Below are 26737 nucleotides of genomic sequence, written 5' to 3' on the forward strand. Positions count from 1 at the left end.
TAAATTGTGAGCTCCTTGAGTGTAGCAAGTATCTTTTGCTTATCCACAGTGCCTGGCACATAGTAGGTGCTTAATAAATGTTTAGTGAATTGAACTGTTAAAAGGCAAATGTGACCTTGAGAAAGTTAGCACAATAAACTTTTAGAACATCTTACCATCCTGGTATAAATTAGATTTGCTAACAAGAGGATGAAATGCTAGCTAGATTTCAGGGTGGTTTAATACAAAGGACCCAGTCCTTAATTCAAATTTATTTTCAGCTCTAAATTCTCCCCCTCCTCCACCCCGAAGGCAAGAAAAACAAAGTCCATTAAAATCATGTAGAATCATGTAAAAAAAAAAAAAAATCCTGCATTAGCCATACCCTCCCACCAAAAAAGGCGGGGATGAAATTAAGCTTAATGAACACTTCTTTATCTGGCAGTGGGCAGCATGTTTCAGCATGAATTCTGTGGAATTATGGTTGGTCAAAGAATTGGTCAGATTTCTTAAGGTTTTCAGAGTTCTGTATTTATCTTCACAGTTGTTATTGTATTAATTGCTGGACTGAGAAGCTAGTACTTGGGGTTGGAATCCAAATTCATTCATTTGGTCTCTCCAATGTCTTCCCTTATTAACAGAATTGCTAACGCAGTGCACTTTACATGGGGCTGGTTTGGCCCAAGCTCACATGAATGGGGAAGGGTGCTGGATACTTTAAGCTACTCTTAGATGGGTATAAGAAACCATGAGCATGAGCCAGTTGGGTTGGAGCAGTGTGGTGGGGGAAGAAAAGGGTCTAGGAGAACAGAGTTCTATAGTTGGAAAGAACCTTAGTGGGCAGATGATGAAACTTGGGCTAAGGGTATATAGATTTGCCTAAGTGATCTCCACTCTACCAGTCCTTACAAAAATACATTTCATGTCATTTTTACCAAAGTTCTGCAATCTACTTCTCCCTTTCCTCTCTACCCCACGCCCATCAAGATTTGTGATAAATGTGAAAGATTCGAACCTCAAACTCTATTGCATTATGGAGATCCTCAAGAGACCCACTCCTCAAAATAATTCTGCCCTCTGACTTTCCTTGAATCTAGTTACAGGACCAGGCCTCACCTTCACATACTTATATTTTGATGATAAGCCCTGTTCTGTTGGTCTTCTCTCCTAAAGACCAAGGCTTTCCTCCTTGAAAAGAGAAACGATTGGTTCAGTACCAGGCCTATCGTGTAATTCGAAGTAGACAAGTTTTCAATTTGGGTGCTTGAGGGCAACTACGCCTCTTGCACAGGACCCCCTCCCCCCCACCTCCAGGTCACTGTTGTAAGGCAGCAATTCTTGTGTTAAAGAAGCATAAAAATCAACAATACCCAGTCTATGAGTTTGCTTACTAAAATCCTCTTTGGAAATTTGAAGGAACTTGTGACATTAGATAAAACTGCAATTAGAGCTCAAAAGTAACTGGAAAGATAATTTATCCACTCTATTGTCTTCAGGCAGGCATTATGAATTCTAATGGCCTCAGAGAAAGGGGAGAGGGAGTCAGGGTGGCAGTCGCAACAGTTATGGCCTAAACACCCAGATGTCACAAGTGTGTTACCACTGCACAAAAATGTTTTCCCCACCCAAGCAAGAGCATTTGGGGGAGGGGAAGGGAAAGAGAAGGGGGTGGTAATTTTCGCAGTGCTAAAATTACCATCAGGTGACAGTGAAGTTCTCCTTTTATTCTCTTTATATGTCAAATAGGGAAAGGACTCATAGGTTTAAAAATATTTTTAAAAGCTTTTCATAAATGATAAAGAACAAGAAACTAAGGATTGTGCTTTAAGAAATTATGGGATACTTTTGGTCTGATTTTTCCCCACACATGACAAATATGGAAATAAGTTTAAAAGAACTCTACATGTAATCAATATATCAGATTGCTTGCTGTCTTGGGGAGGGAGAAAAAAGTTGAACACAAAATCTTACGTAAGTTCTTGTGGAAAACTATCTTTATATGTATTTGGAAAAAAATACTATTGAGGAAAAAAATGGAAAAGAAAAAAAGTATGGAATAAAATCTGGGAAGGTGTGTATGAAGAATTGGTATAGAGTGAAGTAAGCAGAACCAAGAGAACAATTTATACAATAAACAACTTTGAAAGCCATTAAGAACTCTGATTCACACAATGAACTATCATGATTCCAGAGGACTGAAGACAAATTATGTTACCCACTCTCCTGAAGAGGTGGATTCAAGATAAGACATGCATTTTTAGAAATGTTAACGAGTGGAAATGTTTTGCTTGACTATGCACATTTTAATGAGAGCTTTTTTTTAATGGATGCAGTGGAAGAAAAAAAAATGCCTCAAAATTCAAAAACAAAAAAGGGGGAAGACCCTTCAAGTGGTCCTTAAGTCTGTCTGAGGGAAGAATGGAATACTAGAAGGCAGCTAGCAAGGCTTTTCCTTGACTTGAAAGCAATATGAAACTTTTCTGCAAGCTAGGGACTAGACATGCCCTTTTATTTCTGACATGGAGCAAAATCATATATATAATCTGTAGACGTTTATTAAATGCCGAAAACAAGGGGAAAATGTAACACATATTTAGGCACCTCATGGGTGCCTAACACTGTTAGGAACTTTAGCAAAGGGTTTATACAGTTGTAAATGGGTCAGCAATCAGAAAAAAAAATTTTTTTCAGGCAATGAAATCTCTCCACCAAAATACCAGTAGATGACCCATTAAAAATAGAATAAAAAGCACCCCGAAAGATAGGAAGGGTGCGGGAGGAGAAGAGAGCCAGTTAATAAGGCAGTAAGATAGCTGATCAGCTAACTGAAGGTCACTACATGACCTCTACAGGTTTTCAGTAGTAGATAATGATGAAATAAAATGAAGGAATAAAAAACCAACCCCTTATGTAAGAAACCATGGACGGATCTGAGAAATATTCTTTGCTGAGAAAGTCATTTCTTCAAGAGGAAATATCTTTATGAAAACCATGTGTGTTAAAGGGCCAAACCATGTAACATGGACTTTCAGCTCATCCACAAGAAAAAGTAATCCAAATTACACATTTACTCAATGACATCAAGAATGGTATTCTCTAAACAAAGGGAAAACCTTGGGAAAAGTGAGAGAACTAAGATAATGCTGCAGCCAAATAAAAGGGAAGTAAAAGTTAACATAAAATAGGTTTACGGTTAAGTTGCACTGAAACCAAAACACATTTCAATCACACAAAATTTTAATTTCTGCCAAATTAGTGCCCTGTGCATAAAAAGGATCTATAAAAATCAAACTTCTGTATAGAACATAAAATTTCATACACTGGAAAAATCCATTTCTAAATATTGTTTCCTTTGTAGGAAGATACTGATACTTTTGTCCTAAGATGGCAACAATTTTTATATGAATACTGAAACAGAATAAGGAAAATATTGGTTTCAAATTGAAGCTTTCCCCAAACAAATTACAGAAAAAAAAAAAAGATGGCTAAATTTCAGCAAAAGAAAATTAATAAAAATGAGATTTTAATACATGATGCCTTCCAACTCAGTTTAATCAAGTAGTTTATATTCAAAACTTGAGGCAGACAAGGGAAAATGCAACAAACCACTCATAAATTACTTTATGTCTTACCACTTTTTGTTTGCTGTTTTCTAGTACATAACTGGGCGAGGCTAAGTAAGCCTACTCTTCAAGAACGCCAAGTTTTTCTGCCATTGGGAGAGGTTTGTATGGAAATTTTGTGTTTTAAAACCTCTGAGATACTTTGAGGAGCTGGGAGTTTCTTTACTGACAAGAACTGGGATGAATTCAATATACAATTATATTATTTAAAAAAAAAAAAAAAACCACAAGTGCTATTTTGTTCTAATTTGAGTCAATTATTAAAATAAAAGAGATCAAAGGTGCCATAAATATCCCTCCCCATCTAGTAGCCCTTGTCATTAAAAATATTAGAAACAACCAACTAAACAGTTTCTCAGAAGAAAAAAAATTGATCTAATAGGCTTTTCAACCTCAATTAACAGGCATTTGTTAAGTACTTATTATGTACCAGGTACTAGGAGACACAATATGCTTTATCTTGTTTATATTCCAAATTCATACCAAAATGTCTGCTTGTGGGCTTCTTAGCATACTGAGAGTAGTAAGTAATCCCTCCTGGCATCTCTTTCCCCAAATGTCCTACATCTCCAAGATTCCCTTGTTAATGTCTTAACTTAGTTGAATCCTAGGAAGAACTGCACCTTTTTCAATTTTACTCATTCTCTTAGTTTCCTTTGAAAACTCTTCAATTGAATTAAAGTAGGTTATTCACCATTCAAATCATGAATCCAACCAACTCCTTAAAAGGAGCAAAGTTTCTTGACTCTGCCACAAAGAATATACCCACATTCGGTGATATGTATAAAGTGTTTTCAATAATATTTCTTAACGTAACAGTAACAGTTTTGATTTATTTTTTTAAAGTATGTTCAGCAACGACAAGTGTTAAGAGTTTACATGTTACCATTTTAGGTTCTCACTATCGGGTTAATCAATCCAACCTCTCATAACTAACTGTAACTAGATCAATTACAACCTAAGTGACTATGTCACACTAAGGATGACTTTCTTTTCATTTGTCAAAAACAAGTTTCATTTTACCTTTGAAGGTCATTGACACCTTCAACACTAACCAGATTCCTTAATGACTTTTTTCTGGAGACAATTTTACAAAGCAGTTATTTTTAACAGCTTTATCCCACATTAGAAGACATTTAAAACAATCATGATTGCATAGCTTGTCTACTTTAAGTTATTAACCCAATTAGTGCTTTATTCACATTAAAAAACTTGTACAATTTGTTACAAATATAAAACAGTGCTGTTTTCCATACATTATATCAACTTTGAAACAAACACTTAAAAGACATGGTAAAAGAATTCCTATAAACATAACATTTCCATCAGGATAAAGCTTACTTTAGCTGCCCTCCCCCCATCCCATGTGATTCAAAAAGAGCAAACATACAACATACTGTAGGTTTATTTTTATTCAAAAAGTTACTGTCTCAAGACATAAATACAAATCAGAAAACAGTACAATTAGGACAATAGAATGTGGAGGACAACAGGTTAAGGTAAATATATAAAACATTTTTAGCTGGTTGAAAACAAAGCTGTAAGAACTGCTTTCACAAAGAAATGCTCCTTTTCAAGAGTGAGAAAAAAAATCAACTGAAGTTTAAAATCATATATACAGTCCTCTCAGCAGCTCTATTAAATGCAGTGGTGTGGAAAACAACATAGGCAGTACTTTCAGACATGAGAATATTTGTTTATGAAAGTGAGTTAGGCAGGTCTGGTTTGGGGCTGGTTAGTACCCCAACGATTTAGTAAAATATTTAGATTTGATCACAATCCCTTAGATAATCTATGGTTTTTGGCTACCACAGCCCAATGCTTACTTTGGGGAATCTAAAAACGGGAAGCCTTTCTTAAAATTCACCTATCTGGGGATGTTCTTGTATTGCAAGCATAGTAAGGCATGGAATGATTAAAAGAATATACCTCAAGAACTGAGAGACAACTGACAAAAAATATACATATGTAATATAAGTTAATATTTTGTTTAAAATTATGTCTAGCTGCCTAAGCCTAGCAAAATGAGTTGATGTCAAAATGGCAGGTCGCCACTTTCTGTTTGATTTGTTTGTGAAAGGACACAAAATGAAGTTTAAAGCTTAGCTTTCAAAGAATATTATGGGTTATGAATTTCTATTATCCCATCTAATTTACATACAGAGGAAATGTACTGTAACCTGTTAGAAGTATCTTTAACCTGAAGACTGCTTGCAAAGACAGATAGATAAAACAATATAAAATACAAATTTAAAAATCATTTTAAAGCATGGAACACTCATGCTTTTCTATTTTTAAACATTGTTAAACTTTCAATATATTTCTGAAACCTCATAATTTTAAGTTGGAATTTAAAAGTAAGAAAAAACTAAACAAACTGCGCAATTATAAAATCAGCACCAATTTATATATATATATAATTTTATTTAAAATTTAGATTCCCTATTCCCACACTCTAATAAGCTGTATAATTTTTGTTTAGAATTTTTCTGCAAACATACTACAATAAGCTTCTTTTATTTGGAGACAAAATACAGTGGCACTACTGGAAGGAATTTCACAACATTACATTTTTTTTTCTTAAAGGACAAGCAAACTTTCAGGGTCAATAATGGCCAAGCATGTCTGAGACTGGTTACCTTCTGGCAGTTCACTGCATCTGGGTATTTCTGAGAAGGCTAGAGAAGCTTTTGGAATTTTAAAATATCTTAAAATACATTTTAGGTGAAAAAATTGGAAAAAAAACTCTGCTTCTAAATTAATTTCTCCAAGATTACAGTACTTCAAAAACAAAGCTTCCATTTCTTGAAGTTTTGAGCATTTAAATTTAAAATGCCAAACTCTCCTGTTCTACAATCCCAGGATGGGAAAAATTAATCTACCTGTCATTTCAGTTCACTGATGTAAATAAAAATTCAGCAGAAGTGGTGATTATTTAATACACCCAGTAAATAAATGTGTGAGAAAAGGATTCATATCTGTATCAAGTACCTCTCAGATTATGGTTAGATTAAAAACGTGAGGGAATACTTGTTATGATTCAAAATCAACTAACATACATAAATAAAACAATTACTTTCCAACAAAAACTGTAGCTTATCCTCAAACGGTTTACTTGTCCTTTACTTTTCTTTTTTTTTTTCTTTTTTTTCTTTTTTTATGTTCTTTTTTTCTTTTTTTTTTTTTTAGGCAAACAAAACTGCCTCTCACAATGCACTTGATCTTGTTAGGCATGTTTCATTCTCCTTAGAGAAAAATCTGTACAGAATTTCACTGTATCTACTACCCCAACTTTATTGAAAAACTTCCTCTTCCACTTAGAAAATGACTTCACCACAGTTTAAAACATTGACACCCCAAGGACCTAATGAGAGAGGAAAAAAGACTGTTAAAAAAACAAACACACATTTGATCATTTTTTTGCTATCTAACTCACAGGAAAAAAAGTTTGCAGTCAGTGTAACGAAATGGCCCATCTCTCTTGCTAACTTGAGGATGACATCTGTTTCTTAACAAGAATGCAATGATAAAACCAGGATTAATCTTACTTGTATAAGTAAATAAAAATTAATATCTTGCATCATCTCATATGTTCATGTGTTCCAGAGGGCAAAGTGAGAACCCAATTCCAGTGCACCTATATTTGACTATCTGTACTCAGAAGCAGGTACAATTAACTATCAAAGAGCAGGCACATGGCAAACAGAAGCCTTCCTGGCAGGAGCGCTTTATCTCTTTTGTGTCATGAAACCATTTGACAGTCTTGTGACACCTATGGATTCCTCAGATTAATATTTGGAAATAACCGAAAGAAATTCCTACATTTCTTAGGGAATCCTACATTAGACTAGAATCCTACATTAAATTAGAAGATTATTTTCTCCCATCTTAGGTTAAGAATCTTTGTTTTGGGAAAAGATGGTCAATACAAGCACTATCTAATAATTTATCAGGTATCAAATACTGGACAACTAAAGAAAATAGCAGAGGGGCTAGGGCACATTATTTTTAAAAAGAAAGGTGGAATCTAGGTTTTAGTTAGTTATGCATTCAAAAAAAGCTAAGCAGTTATATTGCGGTAAAGTTAAAAAGAAAGCATCATCTTTTTGGTCCTGAGTAGAAAGACAAGATGAATTTGATTGAATGGGCCAAGATTCATGATTACATATGAAAGGAGAAAAGCTAAGTACCATTACAATGAAGCCCATGAAACATTCAAATTGCTTCCCTGAATAAATGTATGCTGCTAAAAAAATGACATTCTGAGACTTAGGAAGTTATTGAGTCTTTGAACTTTTTTGAGCTTTTTTTTGAGCTTTGAACTCTTTCGGGAAAGAAAAAAAAACATGCATCATTTTCTCATTGTCCTGGTGTCTGGCTTTGTAGTTACAGTCCAGATGGGTCAAAATTAGCTCCAATAACAATGTCAGGAATACTTTAAATACAGAATGTGTATGCAAGAATCTTTGTTGTATTGAACACACTAATAGTAGATCAATCAAGCACTGTTACCATGAACTAGGTCCTGGGACATAAGAATAGCTTTGTTATGCTATGCCTTCTTTGTAATTATTGTATTATGTACTGTATTGTATCATTATGTATTTTATTTATGTCATTATTGTTTTATATTTTGATGGTAAAAGAAAAAGCAAAAATCTTCTTGTTCTCAAATGTCTTTTTGTTCTTTTATCAAAAACAGGCTTGTTCTAACAAGGATTATGTTAAAATAACAATACAGACAACACAAGTTTAAAAAAAAAAAAGTCTGTGTTATCTTGGAATTAATGTCTAAGGGCTGACCTGTATGTGGAGGAAAAAGGCAGGGTGACAATGGGATAAAGCATCATTCTATGCTTCCAGACAGTATGTATGTATGTATGTGTATATGTATATAAATATATATATATATATAAATATATTTCAAAATGCATATATTTAATATGCATATATTTTAAAAGCTAATGCCTAATAAGAGAATACATCAAAAATAATCTGCTAGAAACTTTTATATCAGTTGATGATAGTATTTCATTAAAATAGATCTAAGAATTGTTTTAAAACGATTTCAGGACTGCTTGTGGAAGATGGTATGATACAGTCACAAATGTACTGCTTTTAGTATTATACCACCTTCCAAGTAGAAACTTAATTGTTTTTATTATTCACTATCTTTACTGCAACCTATACATCATCCTAAAATTAAATATAAGTATATATGTGGACATTGGTGCTACCGGAATAAGTCAGGACAGTGGTTAAATATATCAGACAAAAGAATGGCAATCTGAAGATGAATTTTAAATTGATTGGGTTTTTTCTTTCATTTTCCTAAGGAAAACAAATCTCTCTGATGAGAAAATCATGGAATATTATGAGCTATAAAACCTGAAAGATCAAATAGTCTACCCTCCTTATTTACAGATGAGAAGACTTGTGTCTTAGTAAAGATCACAAGTCTAGTGTAAGCTTTTATATTTCATGCTATGCTAATTCCCTTTATTAAAGTATTATAGTATTTTATTACATAATATTTCTGTTGCTTTCTAATTTGTTGCTATGTAGATTACAAATTCACTGAAAGTAGGAATCAGGTAAAAGAACGTGGTACAGTGGAAACTTGACTTATTGGTAGAATTTTGCTCTGTTACTCTAAAAAAAATTCCATTATACAAAGACATTCTTAGTTCCCACTCTTGAATCGTACATTTATTTCTATGGGTCGTTGGTGACGACAAATTTGATCATTATTAGTGTGTTTTCTACAAGTTTATACACATAAGCAAAATATTCAAACGTCAATTTTTAGTGTCCCATAATCCCGGAATCCCAGCGTGAAGATGTTAAAAAAAAAAAAATTACAAATTTGTGAAAATTTGTTTAAAATAGCAAAGAATTTATTTTTTAAAAAAGCCTCAATATTAAGAGGAATGGCTTCATGTTTCTTGCTGCATATTTCAAACATCATTGTTATCTTCGTTATGTATGCTTTTTTGAAAAGTGAGTGATGAAAAGGTCAGGGCCATATAAAAGGACAAATTTAAACTGGCTTAAGAAAAAGACCCAGTTTTTTATTGCAGCAAAAACTAAAAACAGAAGGCATTTCATAAATCAAAACTGAAACACAAAAATTTGTTTTGCTTAAGGAAATTTTCATTATAACTTTTCATTGGTGAAAATCAGGGAGGGGGATTGTGAAAAGGCTACATGTGTACCTTGAAATAATCAAGTCAATTTCTTAATTTGGAAAATTTTTTCAACTTTTTTTAAAGTACATAACTACATGCTAATCTGCTGCCATCATGTGGTGATAGTGAGGAAATGAAGGTCTAGATTCCACAGCATGTAGGAAAGTCAATTGAGATTGACAAAAATCACAAAACAGCAATGGAATTTGCAATGAGGTCTTTAATAACATAATCTCTGTATCTTTAACAATAAGAGTGCTGTGCCACATAGAGCTGATGTAAAAAGGCATACAAAAGTGTCAAGTCACAATTTTGTGCATTTCATCTTTCTATGCTGAGCTATAGTTTTGAATGGCTACATTGAAAAAAAAATTTAAGTTACTCTTTCACCCATCATATCAAAACCATCCATGGTATCCCATAGATAAAGGATAATTTTTTAAGAAACACAAATTTCATAATGGCAGCCTGTCTTTCTCCCAGGATAACAAAAAGAAAAATGGGATATTTGGTTTTGTTTTTTTTTTTTTATTTTAAGGAAATATAGAAAATCACTTTAGCTAAAACTGTTGATTTTAATGTCTGCTGTGAAGCTCTAAAATATCTCAGTTTTTTTGTCTTATGAGATAGAATACTGAGCATAATTCAAGATGATGTTAATAACTACTATTCTGAAAATTAGTCTCCTAATCTAGAATGTTAAGATTAGGTTGAATAGATGTTGAGCCAAAGATTTTTGAAACCACCGTCTGGTGAGTTAATGTAAAGAATTTCTCACTAATTAGTTGCTCAAAATTGGGGCATACATAACTTTGTAAGACACTGTAACTGTACAAAGCAGTGGCTCTATGCTTTATTTCTTGAGTCTAAATATTCGTATTAACAGAGAGACTATGGACTCACCATGTGGACAAGCTAGCCACACAGTTAAATGGCAACAGTAGGAATGGGATTCTAAGAGGCTTTGATTCAAAGGTGTCGCCTTATATGACTTCCCTCTGGATTTTAAGCACTAAATTCACTGACCACTCAATGTGAATTAAGCTTATCACATTTCTAATTTATATTTGGAATTTCTTTGGGGAAGAAATTATTTCCTAATGAAGCCAGATATGGGTAGATAGCCAGAAAAGCATAAAGGTATCAGGCACCTAGATAACTTGGAAAAACATGTTGAAAGATGAGACAGTATGGCACCAAGGAGATGTTCTGCTTAGCTTGGACCTGACTGCCTCACACTAAAGACAATGTCAATGTGTTAAACCTTTAGAAACTCTGTATACCTTAGAACTTCATTTGAGGTCAAAGAAGACCCTTGCTTCTGACATTTTTTTTTTCATAAAAAGGTCTAGTTGTATTCCAATGAATACAAGAAAATTTTTATCTCTTCTCATTGTTTTTTATCCACCTAAATTAATAAAAAACTCTTAGAAAACTTTCCCAAAATATATAAGTATCCTTTTAGAACATAAGGGTAAGGAAGTAGAGTTCAGGAACTATGCCTATTCTGTAGTGATCAGTGGAAAAGCCCTGAAGTTCAAGTTAGAGGGATAATCAGGAAAAGGGCAGTAACTTGGGATTTTGACAAAAACTATATAGTATACCCAAGCATTTATGCCATTACAAAGAACTACAAAAGGTTCACCATTGAGCTGCTCCATCAGCCTCTTCTTCCTACAAACTCCACTGGCTCCAGTGCCTCAGTTCCTACTGCTTCCATTAGAATAGGCCAAGATATGTTCCTAGCATTCTAAACCAGAACTCAATGCATCTTACCACATTACTATATATGATAGTTAAATCTTATAGAAGTAGACTTCAGGTAAAGAATGAATTTATTAGGCTTTGTCAATGAGCCTAGGAAATTGATCATCATATTCCAAGTTCCAAATAACACACAAACATGTTGAACACAGCCCAAATTTTAAGTTGAAAATCATTTATATTTGTGAGTTTAAAACCCTGATGACTTAAAATAAACCTACTGATTCATCCATAATTGAAGCAGGATCAAAGAAATCAGGTTTCAGCTCTGTCCTCTCTCTCCTGTTCTTGGATGGTGGCTTTAAAAAAAAGAAAAGGACAAATAAGTGGAAATTCAAAAATAATTAGATGGTATCTAAAAACGTAGTGCTCACATCATCACTGTTCAGGTAACAGAATCTAAATATTTTACAACACTAGAAAGATATTATACATAAACACTTTTTAAAAGAATAAAAAAATTGCTCATTCAAGAAAAAAATAGCTCAAATACACAAATCCAACTTTACATTTCACAACAAGCTATCTAAAGCAAGACTAAAAATCTTTTTTAAAAGTCTATAAAAAGACTTTTAAAATCCTTGAAAATAAAGCCAAGTAAAAAATTAACTGAACTTGGCCAAAAGAAAACAGTTATTTCTGTATCATCTCAGTTTTTTAGTGCCTTTCTTTGACAACTTCAACTAGTAATAATTTAAACACCTGCTAGCTCTGGTGTTAAACCTTAGAAAGTGCAAGAATATAAAGACCTGGACCTTTATTCTTGAACAGCTTACAATCTTAAATAAACAAAACGTTTAAATTGTGACTTAAATTTCACAACCAAGTACACAGGAGAGGTAAAAAGACGTATAAAAGGTCTTGAAAACAAAGGAATTGGCCTATGAAATCATTGGCCAGTTCATAATACTTAATTCAATCTAACAAAAAGGTTGGAAGACTAAAGTTGAAGGGAGCCCAAAACATAAGCAATGTGCATACTTGATTCAGTAGGTAAAGGACAACAAGCAGAACCTTTGAAAGGTTTTGAGAAACAAAGAGTTATAATCAAAACTCTTCTCTGGAAGAAGCAGTAAGCAAACCTGAAGAGGCAACAGACTAGAGGGAGGGGCAAAGGCTATTTCAATTAGAAGGCTACTTCAAGAGTCCAAATAAAGAATTTTTATAAGCTGAACTATATAATGAGAAAGTAAAGAAGAGGCTGATTTGAGAGACAGTGTAGATATGTAAAATTTACAGGACATAGGAAATGAAGAGATGTAAAAGGTAAAGGACATGGAGAAGTTAAAAACATTTTATACAAAGGTGACTAGGAGAAGGATACTTTAATTAATGAACAGTAATTTAGGAGAAAAAAAAAAGCAAAAGTTGAATTTGGTTTTACATACAATAAACCTGGGGAGCCAGTAGGAATTATAGTTAGCTGGCAGTTGGCTATGTAGATTATTTTTGTCTGGAGTTTGGAGAAAGTAGACTATATAAGAACATTTTTTAAAAGATAGAAATGGTTAAAAAATCATGTGAAAAAATCCAGGAACCAAAGGGAGGAAGCACAGTAGAAAACACTTGGTCAAGATCAAGTGAGAAAGAAAATAGAAATGATATCTCCATACAGTGCACCGAGAAAGAAGAAATTGATGAGAAGCACAAAAAAAGACATATGTTTGGCATGAAATAGTGATATCCATCTATTAATATGTACATCTTCTAGAGTCTTTTCTTTGTCAAAAGCTAGGTAGTTAATAATTTCTTGGCTTGACCTAATGATAATTTCATCTTTCAGAAAGGTAAAGGAACTAACAAGGAAAACAGAATTTCTTCTCACTACTAAAGAAGAACGCTTCAGTTGAGAGAATAAGGACACACAGGGAAGGAAAGAAGTATCCGCTATTTATAACACAAAAGGGAAATAAGCCAAAAAGAGATGCGAAGCATTTAAGAAAAAATGCTAAATACACAAAAGAAAACAATTCTGATCAAGAGAGAATTTTTTTCTAAAGAAAACAGCACAGGAGCAGCTAGGTGGCACAATGGATAGTGCACCAGCCCTGAAATCAAATCTCAGACACTTAATACTTCCTATCTGTGTGACCCCAGGTAAGTCACTTAACACCAATTGCCTCAGCAAAAAAAAAGCAAAAAAACAAAAAAAAAAAAAAACACACATTGAGCGAAACAGCAATTTAGAGTTTATCACAATTTGAAATCTCATAAAAATTATCTAATATATATGTATCAGATACAGGTGAAAATAAAATCATGACTCAGGATTTTCATAACAACTTAAAGAGCAAAGATGCTCAAAATGAGCAGAGGTTGAAAAGATAAGCTAAAGACCATAAAATATATTTTAAGATTTATTTAGTAAAAAGAAGAGGACCAAAGAAAGGATAAGACTACTGTTTAGAGTACTAATAATGGGCTTTGGAAAGAAGATAGAACTATTTATTTGAACTACCCTCTATTTTGATTTTTCTATGGATTTTTTTTTCTATGACAATAATGCATGTTGAACTAAATATGCAAAAGAAAAACTACATGGATTAAGAACAAGACAAATGAGGAGAAAACCACATGGTGGCTACATGTCCTTCATGAGTTCAAGTTACTGGGCCTAAACAAATTACAATCTAGGATACTGAAAGAACGGGTAGATGTTACTCATAAGGTCATGAAGGAAAGGTTCCCCAAAGATGGAGAAAAGAAAACATCCTGATTACAAAAAGAAATCAACTGGAACCCTGCAAACTACAAATCAGAGGACTTAGATTCCTCACAAAAATTCTAAAATACACATTTATTTAAATGGTCTAGATAGAAAACTAGAAAATCAATAGTTATCAAAAAACCAGTCTAACTTCCCTAAAACAGGTCATACCACAGTGTCATTTTTGAAAGAATTATTAAACTCAGATGGCCTTTCAAACTCTTCTTCTGGAGAAGACAGAAAAATGCTAAGAAGTAGTAAATTCAGAACTAAATGAACAGTCAGATTCAAAGGGTTAATTAATGGTTTGATGCATTCATAGAGGAACCAAAAGCAATCTGTACTTGACTTTGCTTTGTAATATTTTCTATATCAATGTCTTGGATATATATGTATCAAATTTGCACATGATAGAGCCAGAAGAGATAATGCACTACGTGACAGGAAGCAACAAGGGAGAATGTGATCCACATTTATTAAGAAGGGGTAACTGTAAAATTTGGGTTAAAAAAGTCCATTTTTATCAAAAAGGAAAAGTATGGCTAGATAGAAGACTTGAGCATTTTCAAGAAAGGCAATCTTTAAATACATTCAGAAAGGGGCAGGGTCAGAGAAACCAAGAGCCAAATTTAAAAAAAAAAACGTGAGTAGACAGGGGTGATGTAAAACCTGATCCACAGTATACCCTATCAAATGCTACCCAGAAGTCAAGGAAGAACTCATTGAATTTATTCAATAGCAAATTATCATTAAACTCTTCTGAGTTTTAATAGAGCAGTAGAGAGAAATAGGAGCAAGACTGCAAGTAAAAGAAGATGGGAATAAGTTGCGAAGAACTGGAAAAACAGTCTGAAAATAGGATCCTGTCAGCAAAGTGGAGAAAGGAAACTGAAAAAGAATTCTGAGGGAGTAGAATTGAGAGAAATGTTCTGTTTTCATTTTAAAACAAGGGAGAAATAAGCAGGTTTGTAGAATGGAAGAATAGCCTATGTATAGGGACAGACTGAAAAATGTCAAAAGAGGGGATAAAATATAGAGAAACTTCACAGAGGCAGGATATGGCATAAAAGTTGCAAGTCATGAATTTAATCTTGACATTGGGAAAGGCCAGTTCTTCCTCCACAAAGGAAAGGAAGAGAAAAGAAAGCCTTGAACCAATCATCTATGTTCTGAAAACTATTACACTCTGGGGTGATATTATATCTTAAAACAGAATCAAACATTTAAATACACATGATTAAATCATACATAGATATTTAAGTTTACTTTAGATACAAGAATAGAGGTTAGTTATGCTTTTTTAAAAACAAGTTAGATACAAATAGACTATCTGCAAAAGAAGGACCTGGAAGCTATCTTGCTCTGAGACCTAAAGGAAAATTTTCCTTAATCAGCATGCTTCAATACTCAATTCCCTTCACTAACAGCAACAAAAATAGTTCAATTGAGGGTATCCAGTGGTACCAACATTTCTTACTAATACTAAAAGGAAACAAACAACTTTACAATTAAAATTGCCGAATCATTAACTGAAAATATTTACCAAGTCTATGTCCATTGTGTCAAAATCCATTCCCTCGTTAAGATCCTCAATCCTCCCTTCTGAAGACATCATGACATCTTCAACAATTGGTTCTTCATCATCTTCCATTAGGCTGGTACCACGCCGACTAAAGAAAACAAAATTTAAATAGTCAAGATTGGAAGAAAATATTATGAAAAATTAATGGCAGAAAAGAAAATGATTAAATTAATCCTAAAAACACAAAATGTTCAAATGTATATGAAGCTCCAAAATTGATGTTTATTTTACTTTGATCTGAGAAATTTAAGTAGGACTAAATTTTGCTATCTTCTAAATGTCAATGAAGTAAATTTATGTGGTTATCAAATGACCCTAGCAAGTGAAGTAATTTTTTGTGATTAGTAGTTCAGCAAATATATTTACAAAATACTTTCCTAATAGGAACAGATGAGGAAAATGAAGTTATGTGACTGATCTACAATCATACAGTTAAATAAGCACCTGAAGCACTTGAGCAGGTCTTTTGCTACCTCGTCTAGCGCTCTACACACTGCACCATGCTGTATCTCAATCAGTCAGTAAGCATTAATTAAGGACTATGTGCTAGGTACAGCATGAAAAGAAAGAAAAAAGTGAGGAAATAATTAATGAATTACTTCATTGCAGCTTCTTCAAATGAGTCTCCCTAAGACATAAAAAAGAGACCACTGAAGGTTTTTGAATATAAAGAGCAACTTCTGTCACCAACAATTTGTAAGTCTTAGACATTGAAAATTTGAGCCTTATATACCTTTTAAGGCTATGAAATTGAAAACTGAGAAACCTGTTGGTAAAAGTATTCTAACCTTAGCTACTTCTAGAGTAGAAACATTTTCATTGTACAAATCATGATATAAATACATCTACCAACTATTCGTGTTCAAATTTAGGCTCTGAACAAGTTATCACAATTATGGAGACTCAATTTTACAAAGTCTAGCAACGCAGTAAAACCATTTCCAAATATGAAAGTGTGTGTGTGTGTGTGTGTGTGTGTGTGGTGTGTAAATAAAAATTATACTATTTGGCCATAGAGGGCAAAACTAGAAATTGGTTAGTGAAAGTTGTAGCATGGCAGATTTTTTATCAAAATAAGGTACTCAATTAGCAACCAATTCTAAAACCAGAATAGGCAGCCTTGAGAATGTCTAAATTATCATTTGTTAGGGATGTTGTAGAAGACAATACATGCTTCAGGTAAGGTTTGGACTAAATAATACACTTGAGTCCCTTATGACAACAAGATCCCAATTTGTAAATAGGAATATTGTAGGAAAGTATTTTCTAAAAAGATGGTTTAAAAAATAGTATCCCTCTAAAGGAACTCGTAAGTTTGGTTGGAAATTCAAAATCCTAAAAACTAGGATTCCAACCTTGAATAGTCAAATAAATTGTTATTTGACAAAAACTGTTGGGAAAATTGAAAAATAGTATGACAAACTTATACATAGACCAACATCTCATACCATATATATCAAGATATGGTCAAAATGGTCATGATTTAGACATAAAAAGTGGTATCATGAGCAAATTAGGAGAGCAAGGAATAGTTTACCTGTTACATCTATGGATAAGGGAAGAATTCATGATCAAACAAGAGATAGAGAACATTATGAAATATACAATGAATAATTTAGATTACATTAAATTAAAAGTTTTTGCACAAACAAAACCAATGCAACCAAAAGTAGAAATATGGGTAACAATTTTTACTGCCAGTATTTCTGAAAAAGGCCTCATTTCTAAAATACACAGAGAACTAAATCAAATTTATAAGAATACAAGTCATTTCCCAATTGACAAAATATCAAAGGATATGAACAGGCAACTCTTAGATGAAGAATTAAAACTACTGATAGTCATGAAAAAATGCTCTAAGTCAGTATTTAAAAAAATACAAATTCAAACAATTCTGAGGTACTATCCCATACCTATCAGATTGGCTAATATGACAGAAGAGAAAAATGATAAATATTGGAGAGCATGCAGGAAATTTGGAATATTAATGCATTGTTGGTAGAATTGTGAACTGATCCAACCATTGCAGAGAGCAATTTATAACTATACCCCTAAAAGGGGTACAAAATTGTGCATGCCTTTTGATCCAGCAATACCACTTGCTAGGTCTGTATACCAAAGAGATCATCAAAAAGGAAAAAGTTCTCACATGTACCAAAAATATTGCTAGTACCTCTTTTTGTGGCAGTAAAGAATTGGAAATTGACGAGATACTCATCAATTGGGGAATGACAAAACAAGTTATGGTATATGAATGTAATGGAACACTATATTCTACAAGAAACAATGAGCAGGCTGATTTCAGGAAAAACCTGGTTGGGGAATGACAAAACAAGTTATGATATATGAATGTAATGGAATACTATATTCTATAGGAAACAATGAGCAGGCTGATTTCAGAAAAACCTGAAAAGACTTACATAAACTGATGCTGCATGAAGTAAGCAGTTGTATACAGTAACAGCAACATTTGTGCGATGATCAACTATGACAGACTTAGCTCTTCTCAACAATACAATTATTCAAGACAATTCCAAAAGACTCATGTTGGAAGATGCTATCCACATCCAGAGAAAGAACTATGAAGTCTGAATGCAGATCAAAGTATACTATTTTCACTTTTTTTCCTTTCTTGTAGCTTTTCCCCTTTTTTATTCCACGTCTTCTTTTACAATATGACTAATGTTTAATACGACTGTACATGTAATAGCCTATATCAGATTGCTTGCTGTCTTGGGAGAGGGGAGGAAAGGGATTGAGGGAGAAACATATGGAACTCAAAATCCAACAAAAATTAATGTTGAAAACTATATTTATATATAATTGGAAAAATATCAGTATCAAAAGTATCAAAAAAAATCATTATAAAAAAACTGTTTTTTACTGCACTTTTGTGTGCTTATAATAAGCAGGTGCCAACTATGTCCCCCCTTATTCGAATCAGAGAATTGACTTTTCTTCCAACTTAGTATCTCTCTCTCTGTCCTCTTCTCAACTGCTAGAGAAGAACTCTAATTTAGGCCTAGAGCAGTATTGGCAGGAGTATAGCAATAAGAAAGAGAAGGAAAAGACAAAGCTCCATCCACTCTTATTTCTATATTCTAGCCCTCGTCACTAGATCATAGATCTAAAGCTGGAAGAAACCTTAAAGACCATCTAAAGCAACCAATTCATTTGAGGAAACTGAAGTCCTGGGAGGTTAGACAATCTGTCCAAGATTAGGGACAAAAAGAACCAGAATTTAATCACTGGTCTTCCAAACACAAATCTTTGTACATTCATTTTATACAACAGGACACATCACACTCACTCAATGCACACAATTTAGAGTCTGGATTTTCTATTAAATCTAAGTTATTTTTATTCAACCATGGAGGGCCCCTGCCAGTTAAAAAAGGTAACAGAAGAGATACAGAGAACATTTTTATTTCCTCTATGGCTTCCATTTTATTGCTAGTGTTAAAAAGCAAAAAGGTAAGGAGGCAGGCACCTGAGTCCTTAGGAAAAAAACGAGAGAAGGACCAAAAAAGGGGGATAAATGGCAAAGTAATGCCATCAAACCACATTCCTTACCTCTCCTACAAATAATCCTTTTGCCTGAAGTTTCTCTTGAAAGAGAACTACTACAAGGGAACAGAGCTACCACAAGTAAAGTGGGAGCCAAAGGAAGCTATATTCCTCTAACCTGGCCAGGGAAGCCAAGGAAAGGAATGTGTGGAGTTGAGTAATTAATGTGCCTGTGAATAAAAATTGTAAGTCCAAAACCACCTTGCAAAGAAACATGGGCTATGGTACACTATGGGTTAGATTTTTATGAGTTAGCCTTAGAAGCTCATCTGTTCTCAATTTTATTTTACCTAAAAGGAAAATGTATTATGAATTTTAAATAACTCAAAGATAACTATCAATACTTAAATTTCATCAAGGCCAGTCAAATTTCTAAGAGAAAGTTTTTTACTTATGAGGAATACAATCTTTTTAAATATAAAGCAGACTTTTTGTAGCTTCTTGATTCATCTCAGTTGCTTTACATGCAAAAAATACTTTACAAAACACTTTTATATAACTAATTGGGGGTTGATACTTAGGATAACTAAAAAGACAGTAGTTGCCTTTTAAAAATTCAAGCACCTTGGACCAGAAGAACTATATTCATGGACCCTGAAATAACTGGTAGCTGTGATTGCTAAATCACTATCAGTAAAATAACAGAGGTAGAACAAATATTCTTGATTTTCAAAAAAGAATAATCTATAAAGTGAGATTGTTTTTGTTTCCTGGGAAAAGTGTAATTTTTTTTAAAAAATCTGTCTTTAATAAACACCAAATAAATACAAAGAACAAGGCAGTGTTCTGATGATCTGTTCTCTTTATTTTGGCAACCCAATTTGTAGTCCTCCTATATGCATAGTGAAATAAAAGAAAATCCAACCAGGAAAGAGAAGTGGTTACTACAAAGAGAAGCATGCCTCTCATGAAAATAAGTCCTGGCAGAATATTAACATTATTGCCACTCTTTACAGAACAACAAGCAAATGAGGAGGGCACTATGAAACTAGTTAATCTGGATGTTCCCAAAACTTTTATCTCATACTATCCTTATGGAAAAGATGAAACTACAATTCACAACTGGTTGGGTAACCAATCTCAGTTGTTTTTGAAAGCTCTCTAGCAGAGCACCCCAAAGACATCTATATATACATATCATGCATCAAGGCATAGATAACATGCTTATCAAATATGCAAAGGATATAAACTGAGAAGAATCGCTAAAACACTGGCTAATAGAATCAGGATCTCAAATGATCATAATAATGGTTAGGAACAGGGAATGGACCACCTGTGGTTTCACTGGCATAGGGAAATACCAGATGAGGAAATATTCTACAGGTAGAAAGACTTTTTTCTGTACTTATAGTTAATAATGGTAAAAATAACAACAGTAACATTTATATAGTGCTTATTATATGCCAGGCACTGTGCTAAATACTTTATAATCTCATCTGATGCTCAAAATAATGCCAAAAAAGTATACAGTGCTATTATTGCCAATTTATAGATAAAAAAAAAGAAAGAAAAGAAAAGAAAGAAAGAAAGAAAGAAAGAAAGAAAGAAAGAAAGAAAGAAAGAAAGAAAGAAAGAAAGAAAGAAAGAAAGAAAGAAAGAAAGAAAGAAAGAAAGAAAGAAAGAAAGAAAGAAAGAAAGAAAGAAAGAAAGAAAGAAAGAAAGAAAGAAAGAAAGAAAGAAAGAAAGAAAGAAAGAAAGAAAGAAAGAAAGAAAGAAAGAAAGAAAGAAAGAAAGAAAGAAAGAAAGAAAGAAAGAAAGAAAGAAAGAAAGAAAGAAAGCTGAGGCAAACAGAAATTAAATGACTTGCCCAAAGTAACACAGCAAGTAAAAGTCTGAGACTAGATTTGAAGTAAGTCTTATTGACTCTAGAGTCAGTGTTGTATCCACTACATCACTTGGCTGCCAGGAAAAATTTTAAATAGGTCCTAGAGTCCTGAGAGAAATTTAGTGAATTGCCTTGAGTTTTTCTGGTTCTAAAGCCAGTGTTTTAAGCAATACAATAGAATGCTTCTAACAAGAATCTGGTAATGTTAAAAATAATAAGTAAAAATTGCAATATTTGCACTTGGGTACCAAAAAAATCAACTTAAGTATAATAAGATGGGAGAAGGATGGTTAAGACAGTAGTTATTCTGACGGAAAAAAAATCTGAAGGTTTTAGTCAACTTGATAAGTCAGTAGTATGATGTAAAAGCCAAAAAGTGAGTATGAATTAAGGCTGCAAAGGGGAACACAGTTTCTAGAAATAAGGAGGTGTTAGTTCTTTTGTACTGTGCGCGCATTAGACCTTAAGTTGATTTCTGTGTTCAACTCTAGTCACCATGGACTAAGAGTGGCATTGATAAACTGGAAAACATGCAGAAGAGGACAACAATGAAAACTGTCAAGCCATAAGTACATGTCATAAAGACTGAGGAAAGCATGCATGTTTAACCTACAAAAGAAAATGCTATCTTGAGGAAGAGGGGTGTCTGGCTTCTAGGGAACATAATCAGTGTAAGTTTAAAAAGGTAATTTAGGCCTATTGTCATGAATTAGAGCTATGAAAAAAAAGGATGGAATAACCTAAAGAGGTATTATTTCCTATCCTTGGAGGTTTTCAAGCAGGTTAGAAAGCTACTTGTAGAAATGCCTCTGGTGTAAGGTTTATACTAAATGGCCACTGAAATCTGGTCATTTCCAAATTTCAGATTCTTTGGCCCCCATTGACAGCCTTGTGAAACAGACAAGGCACATAATCTACATTCTACAGTTGATTTGGTGAACATCTCAAAAATATTAAATAAATGAGACTAGATATCCTGATACTCTTTTCTCTGCACTAGGATGACTGCTAAAAGGTTTAGACTAGGCCCTGGCTGCTTCTTCATGGCATGCTGAAGGTTAGTTCGCAGCTTAACATAGCTCATTGCTGCTCTCTCCTGCTGTTGCCTGGCTGCTTCTTCTTGTTGTCTTTGAGCTAACATCCATGTTACCTGCGTGCTTCAAGGAGAATTTTATTCTTCTTTAACTGAACTTTTTTTGGTATGTTGTTAATAAATGTAAAGCACAGAAAACTATCCACCGTACTTACTTGTAGTCGAGTGGTGTAGGATGGTGTTCCGGCTGTATCGGATAGACACCCATGTAGTTTTCTTCTGGTCGTAATCTTTTAGGCTCTCTCATTATAGTTGAACTAAGCTGTGGTGTCTGCATCATAACAGGGGTGTGCATTGTCTGCTCTCTATTCAACCACATGCTATCACTACTACTACTTTCTTCAGCTGGATGGAAGAAAAAAGTAACATTAATTAAGCAGTGATCAATGTACACCACAAGCAGATTTTTAAGATATGTATAAGATATGTAGAAATTTAAGTGTGTATATGTATGTGTATGTATGCACTTTTTAAAAAATGTGCTATTTATATTATTTCTCTGGTATCCAAAAGACCAAATTGGGAATGGACGATGGGAAATAGATAAACAGACATCTAACTTCTGAAATATATATCCCAAACTCTTGGCACAGAGCTTGGCATAGGATAAGTACTTAATAAATGCTCTTCCCCTGATTCATACACTATCACTTCCAACAAATGTTCCCATAGAAGAACATTTTCAATACTTTGCCCTCACAATAAAAGCCAAGAAACTGCAAATTATCATCACTTTTTATGAGCAATCCATTTTCAAATTTGGGGACAGAATGAGGAAAATTATGAGTAATGTTATTTTATAAAAGAGAGAGCAAGAAGTAATGGGGAGAAAGAGGAAGCAATCTACAAAAAGTTTAGGATAAGAATCAATTTCAGTCCTAGTATTTAGTAATGAAAATGAAAGGAAAATAACAGAAAAAATGGAAAAGTCAATCAAAATTTCTGTTAGAAAATTACAATTTCATTAACATTGGTATCACATTTGAACTCTTTGCAATTTGTACATTAAATACTACATGAGAAAGAAGAAAAAGACGAAGAACAGCCATAATAAAGTAAATAAGTAATAGAGAGGTCTGAGACACAATTTTAAGGGCAGTGAAAATTGATTTTCAAGATATTTGTAAAAAGGAAGACATTGAACAAGAAAAAAATCATGTCTGATCCAACTATCAAAAAGAAATGATTGAGTGAATATCAATTTCATCTGTATATATCTTTTACAGATAGACAGATAGACAATTATTTCATCTTAAGAAAATCTGAGAATAAGAGCATCCTTGATAGTATGAAGATCTTCACAAGAGATATTCCATAGGAGACCGTATATTTGTAATCACATGACTGTTAGCTACAGGGAAGAAAAGGCACTGCTTATTGACTATAAGTTATTTTTTCAATATTCAGAAGAACAAAATGTTATCTTGTAGATTTTAATTCCACAGAGTATATAGTCTGTGCAACTGTTAAAATTTTACGATTCCATAAAAGATGCCAACAAAAATTACCTCAATAATACTCTCATTGTTAGTATTAAGTGAAGCATAAAAGGAGATACACATGCCACCAGTATCTAAAGAGTAAATATCTGACAACTCAAAATAAAACTTTTACACTAAAACAATGAAAGATTGAGTTATAACAATCATTCTAACATGGAAAGAGTCCCAAAGAATTAGTGCCATATAAGACCAGAATTTCAAGGAGAATAAGAAATGTTCCTTCTTATGAAAAGCAATGAGAGACTTTCAATACGTTGTGCTTTGCAAAAAGAATGTCTTCCTACGAGAAGCTTACAATCTCTGCCTTTATAAATAATGACATTACAATAGAGAAATGTTCTTAAAAGAGTCAAAAGGAATTAACAACAATCTTATTGAGCTTAATGAGAGAAGTACATACATAGAAGTACACATATTCTGATATACGGAAGATATGTCAGCATTATATTTCAAACAATTACCGAAGGAAAAGATTCAGTTTAAGAATGGGATCACCTTCAACAGTATAACCTAATAAACAGCAACAAGATTCAGAAACTTGACTGTATCTTATTTCTCTTAAATAATGAGCATCCACAGAACTAAGCTACAGAAAGAATAGTTTTAAGGGTCCTACCTTATTAAATATTACGAACTCAAGAAAAGTTGAAAAAAATAGAAAATAACCAAACACATAAACCAGAAAGGTTGTGTTTTTTTTTTTTACTGCTAAATATGCCTAATAGCACTACATGCTGAATATGTAAAATATCTAAACCTCAGGATCTATTTTCTGCTATCAAAATAAAGGCAGAACATTTTAAATTTATACTGGATTGCTTGCTGTTTAGGGGAGGGGGAAAAGAGGAAAGAGGGAGAAAAATTTGGAACAGAAGATTTTGAAAACTAACTTTGAAAAAACAAAAAGCTATCATATGCTGTGCCATCAAAAAAAGAAAAAGCTAATGACAAAGTGGAATTATATCTTTCTTCACTTTGAAAAAATATATAAAGATGGATTTCAATCAACACCTTGTCTACGATTGTAGAAAAAAAAATAGCTCAGGAATGACATTGATCTAGCCTACTGGAGGCCAACAAACTGAACAGTGCTCTAAGGAAACACTGATCAGAAATATCAAATAGAAAAATTGGTACAGTCAATTGGCTTCTCCAACAAAATGCACAGTAAGATACTTCTTCCCAAGTTACAGAGATATGGGATTTGGACTGTCTAGGTCACTGCTCTCCTCATTATCAGAAATAATGGTAATTCATTTTAAAGAAGAGAGGTATGCTAAAAGTAAATGACTCTTAAACAAGTTGCTAGGAAAGCGATGCCCATTTTTCATTGCTTCATTCATTTTGTCTTTCCATGCATTAGGTGCTAGCTGCCAGATCCTAGAAGATGTAATTAATGAGGCAAGCTCTATAAGTACGTTTTTAGATAAAAGTGGATAAATCACCTGATTTATTGATTTGCTAATGATAAAGGGAAGAACGGTATAGTGAAGAATGGGGTCAGGACTATAAGACTTAGAGTAAACTCCCAGCCTGATAAGTTATTGGCTGTGTGATTCCAGGTAAGTCACTTCACCTATTTGAGCTTCAATTCCCTTAACTTTAAAATAAATTGTCTAAAAATATTTAGTGAAAACTTCATCTCCACAATGAGCAAATTACAATTCAAAATATTTACTACAGCACCAAGAAGTCAAGAGATATACAAATTAACGCTTCATAATACATATATAGTATATATAGGGACTCATGAACTAGAAGACATGAATTTCCATTCTGCTTATTGGAGAGGTCAGATGGAAGAGGGTAATCTTCAAAGGACCATTCCAACTTTTTAATTCAACAAACTAGACTTATCTAATCAAAACTGAAATGTACCTTTAACTAATAAAATGTAATATTTTCCTATTGAGGCTATGGATGTCTTCATAAATAATAAAGAAAGGAAGAAAAGAAGGATACTTAACCTTCAGGTAATTTTCGTTTTCCTGTGGCTGGTTTTGTTTTTTTATTTCTCACAGTTGACCCCCGACTGCTAATTCCACTGATGACTGACATGGTATCATCATCACCTCCAGCTAATAAAGAATTTCTATAAGACATCAAAGGAAGCCACACATCTTCTCTTCGGAGTGACATCTGAAAGGTCATGAACTTTTCTAGATAAACATACCTTAAAGAGAAATAATAATGGTTACAAATTTTTCATATTCAAATAAAATATCTACAGGAAGACATAATCCTAGAAGCTTAGAAAAATGCAGAGAAGAGGGAACTTGCTAATAAAGTGCTTGGCACCACATACCTTACTTTTCAACTACACTATCTTTATTATAAAATTCTTGCTAGTTTTTAATATAATATATATTTATACTTCAAAAAGATCATGCTGCTATGTTAAAACACATAAACTATGAGAATTCCCCAAATTTATAATCCTTCTCTGACTTACTGGTTCTTTCCCTTCAACAAAAATTCCCCGGGAATGGTAACCATTTAGGTTTTATTTAATGATTTGTTATAAAAGCCATGATTATTCCTCTTAGTTGAAAAACTTAAACATCAAGTTTAAATGATTTGGCTCAATTAAGGGTGTATAAGATAAGTATTACTGAGGTCTTTAAGTTTACTTTAACCATTTTTCTATGTAGGATAGCACAGTAGCAAGGAAAATTACCAATCATTTACAATGATATGCTTACTACAAAGCATTGCCCAGGTCTTCTCTTTCATATATATCGCAAAAGGGCTCTAAAGGTTATTGCTTGAGACTTTAATAAGACAATACTATGTGTTTGATTCTCAGATCAGTATCTTACTCTCTTTTCCAGGTGAAAGAAAGAAAGAAAGTGGCGGAAGACACTGCACTTCATGCAGGTTATCTAGAAAGTTGCGTTAAATTACATT

General features: G+C 33.2%; 1 protein-coding gene across 9 annotated transcripts in view; it reads right to left on the reverse strand.

The window, feature by feature from the left end:
- Positions 1-6579: 6579 nt before the first annotated feature.
- Positions 6580-26737, reverse strand: part of STAG2 (STAG2 cohesin complex component) — a 119334-nt gene continuing 99176 nt past the window's right edge. For 6 of the 9 annotated variants that reach the window (XM_074277667.1, XM_074277665.1, XM_074277662.1 and 3 more), the window contains exons 29-34: positions 25798-26003; positions 22484-22673; positions 22279-22392; positions 15805-15931; positions 11776-11853; positions 6580-6966 (exon numbers count right to left, since the gene is read on the reverse strand). In XM_074277667.1, the coding sequence (XP_074133768.1) occupies positions 6943-6966; positions 11776-11853; positions 15805-15931; positions 22279-22392; positions 22484-22673; positions 25798-26003 (739 nt within the window). In that variant the 3' untranslated portion in view covers positions 6580-6942. The remainder of the gene's footprint in view (positions 6967-11775; positions 11854-15804; positions 15932-22278; positions 22393-22483; positions 22674-25797; positions 26004-26737) is intronic. The other 3 variants (XM_074277671.1, XM_074277670.1, XM_074277669.1) reach the window with 1 other exon arrangement.

The sequence above is a fragment of the Sminthopsis crassicaudata genome, chromosome X, assembly GCF_048593235.1.
Source record: "Sminthopsis crassicaudata isolate SCR6 chromosome X, ASM4859323v1, whole genome shotgun sequence".
In the NCBI taxonomy this organism is placed as follows: Eukaryota; Metazoa; Chordata; class Mammalia; order Dasyuromorphia; family Dasyuridae; genus Sminthopsis; species Sminthopsis crassicaudata.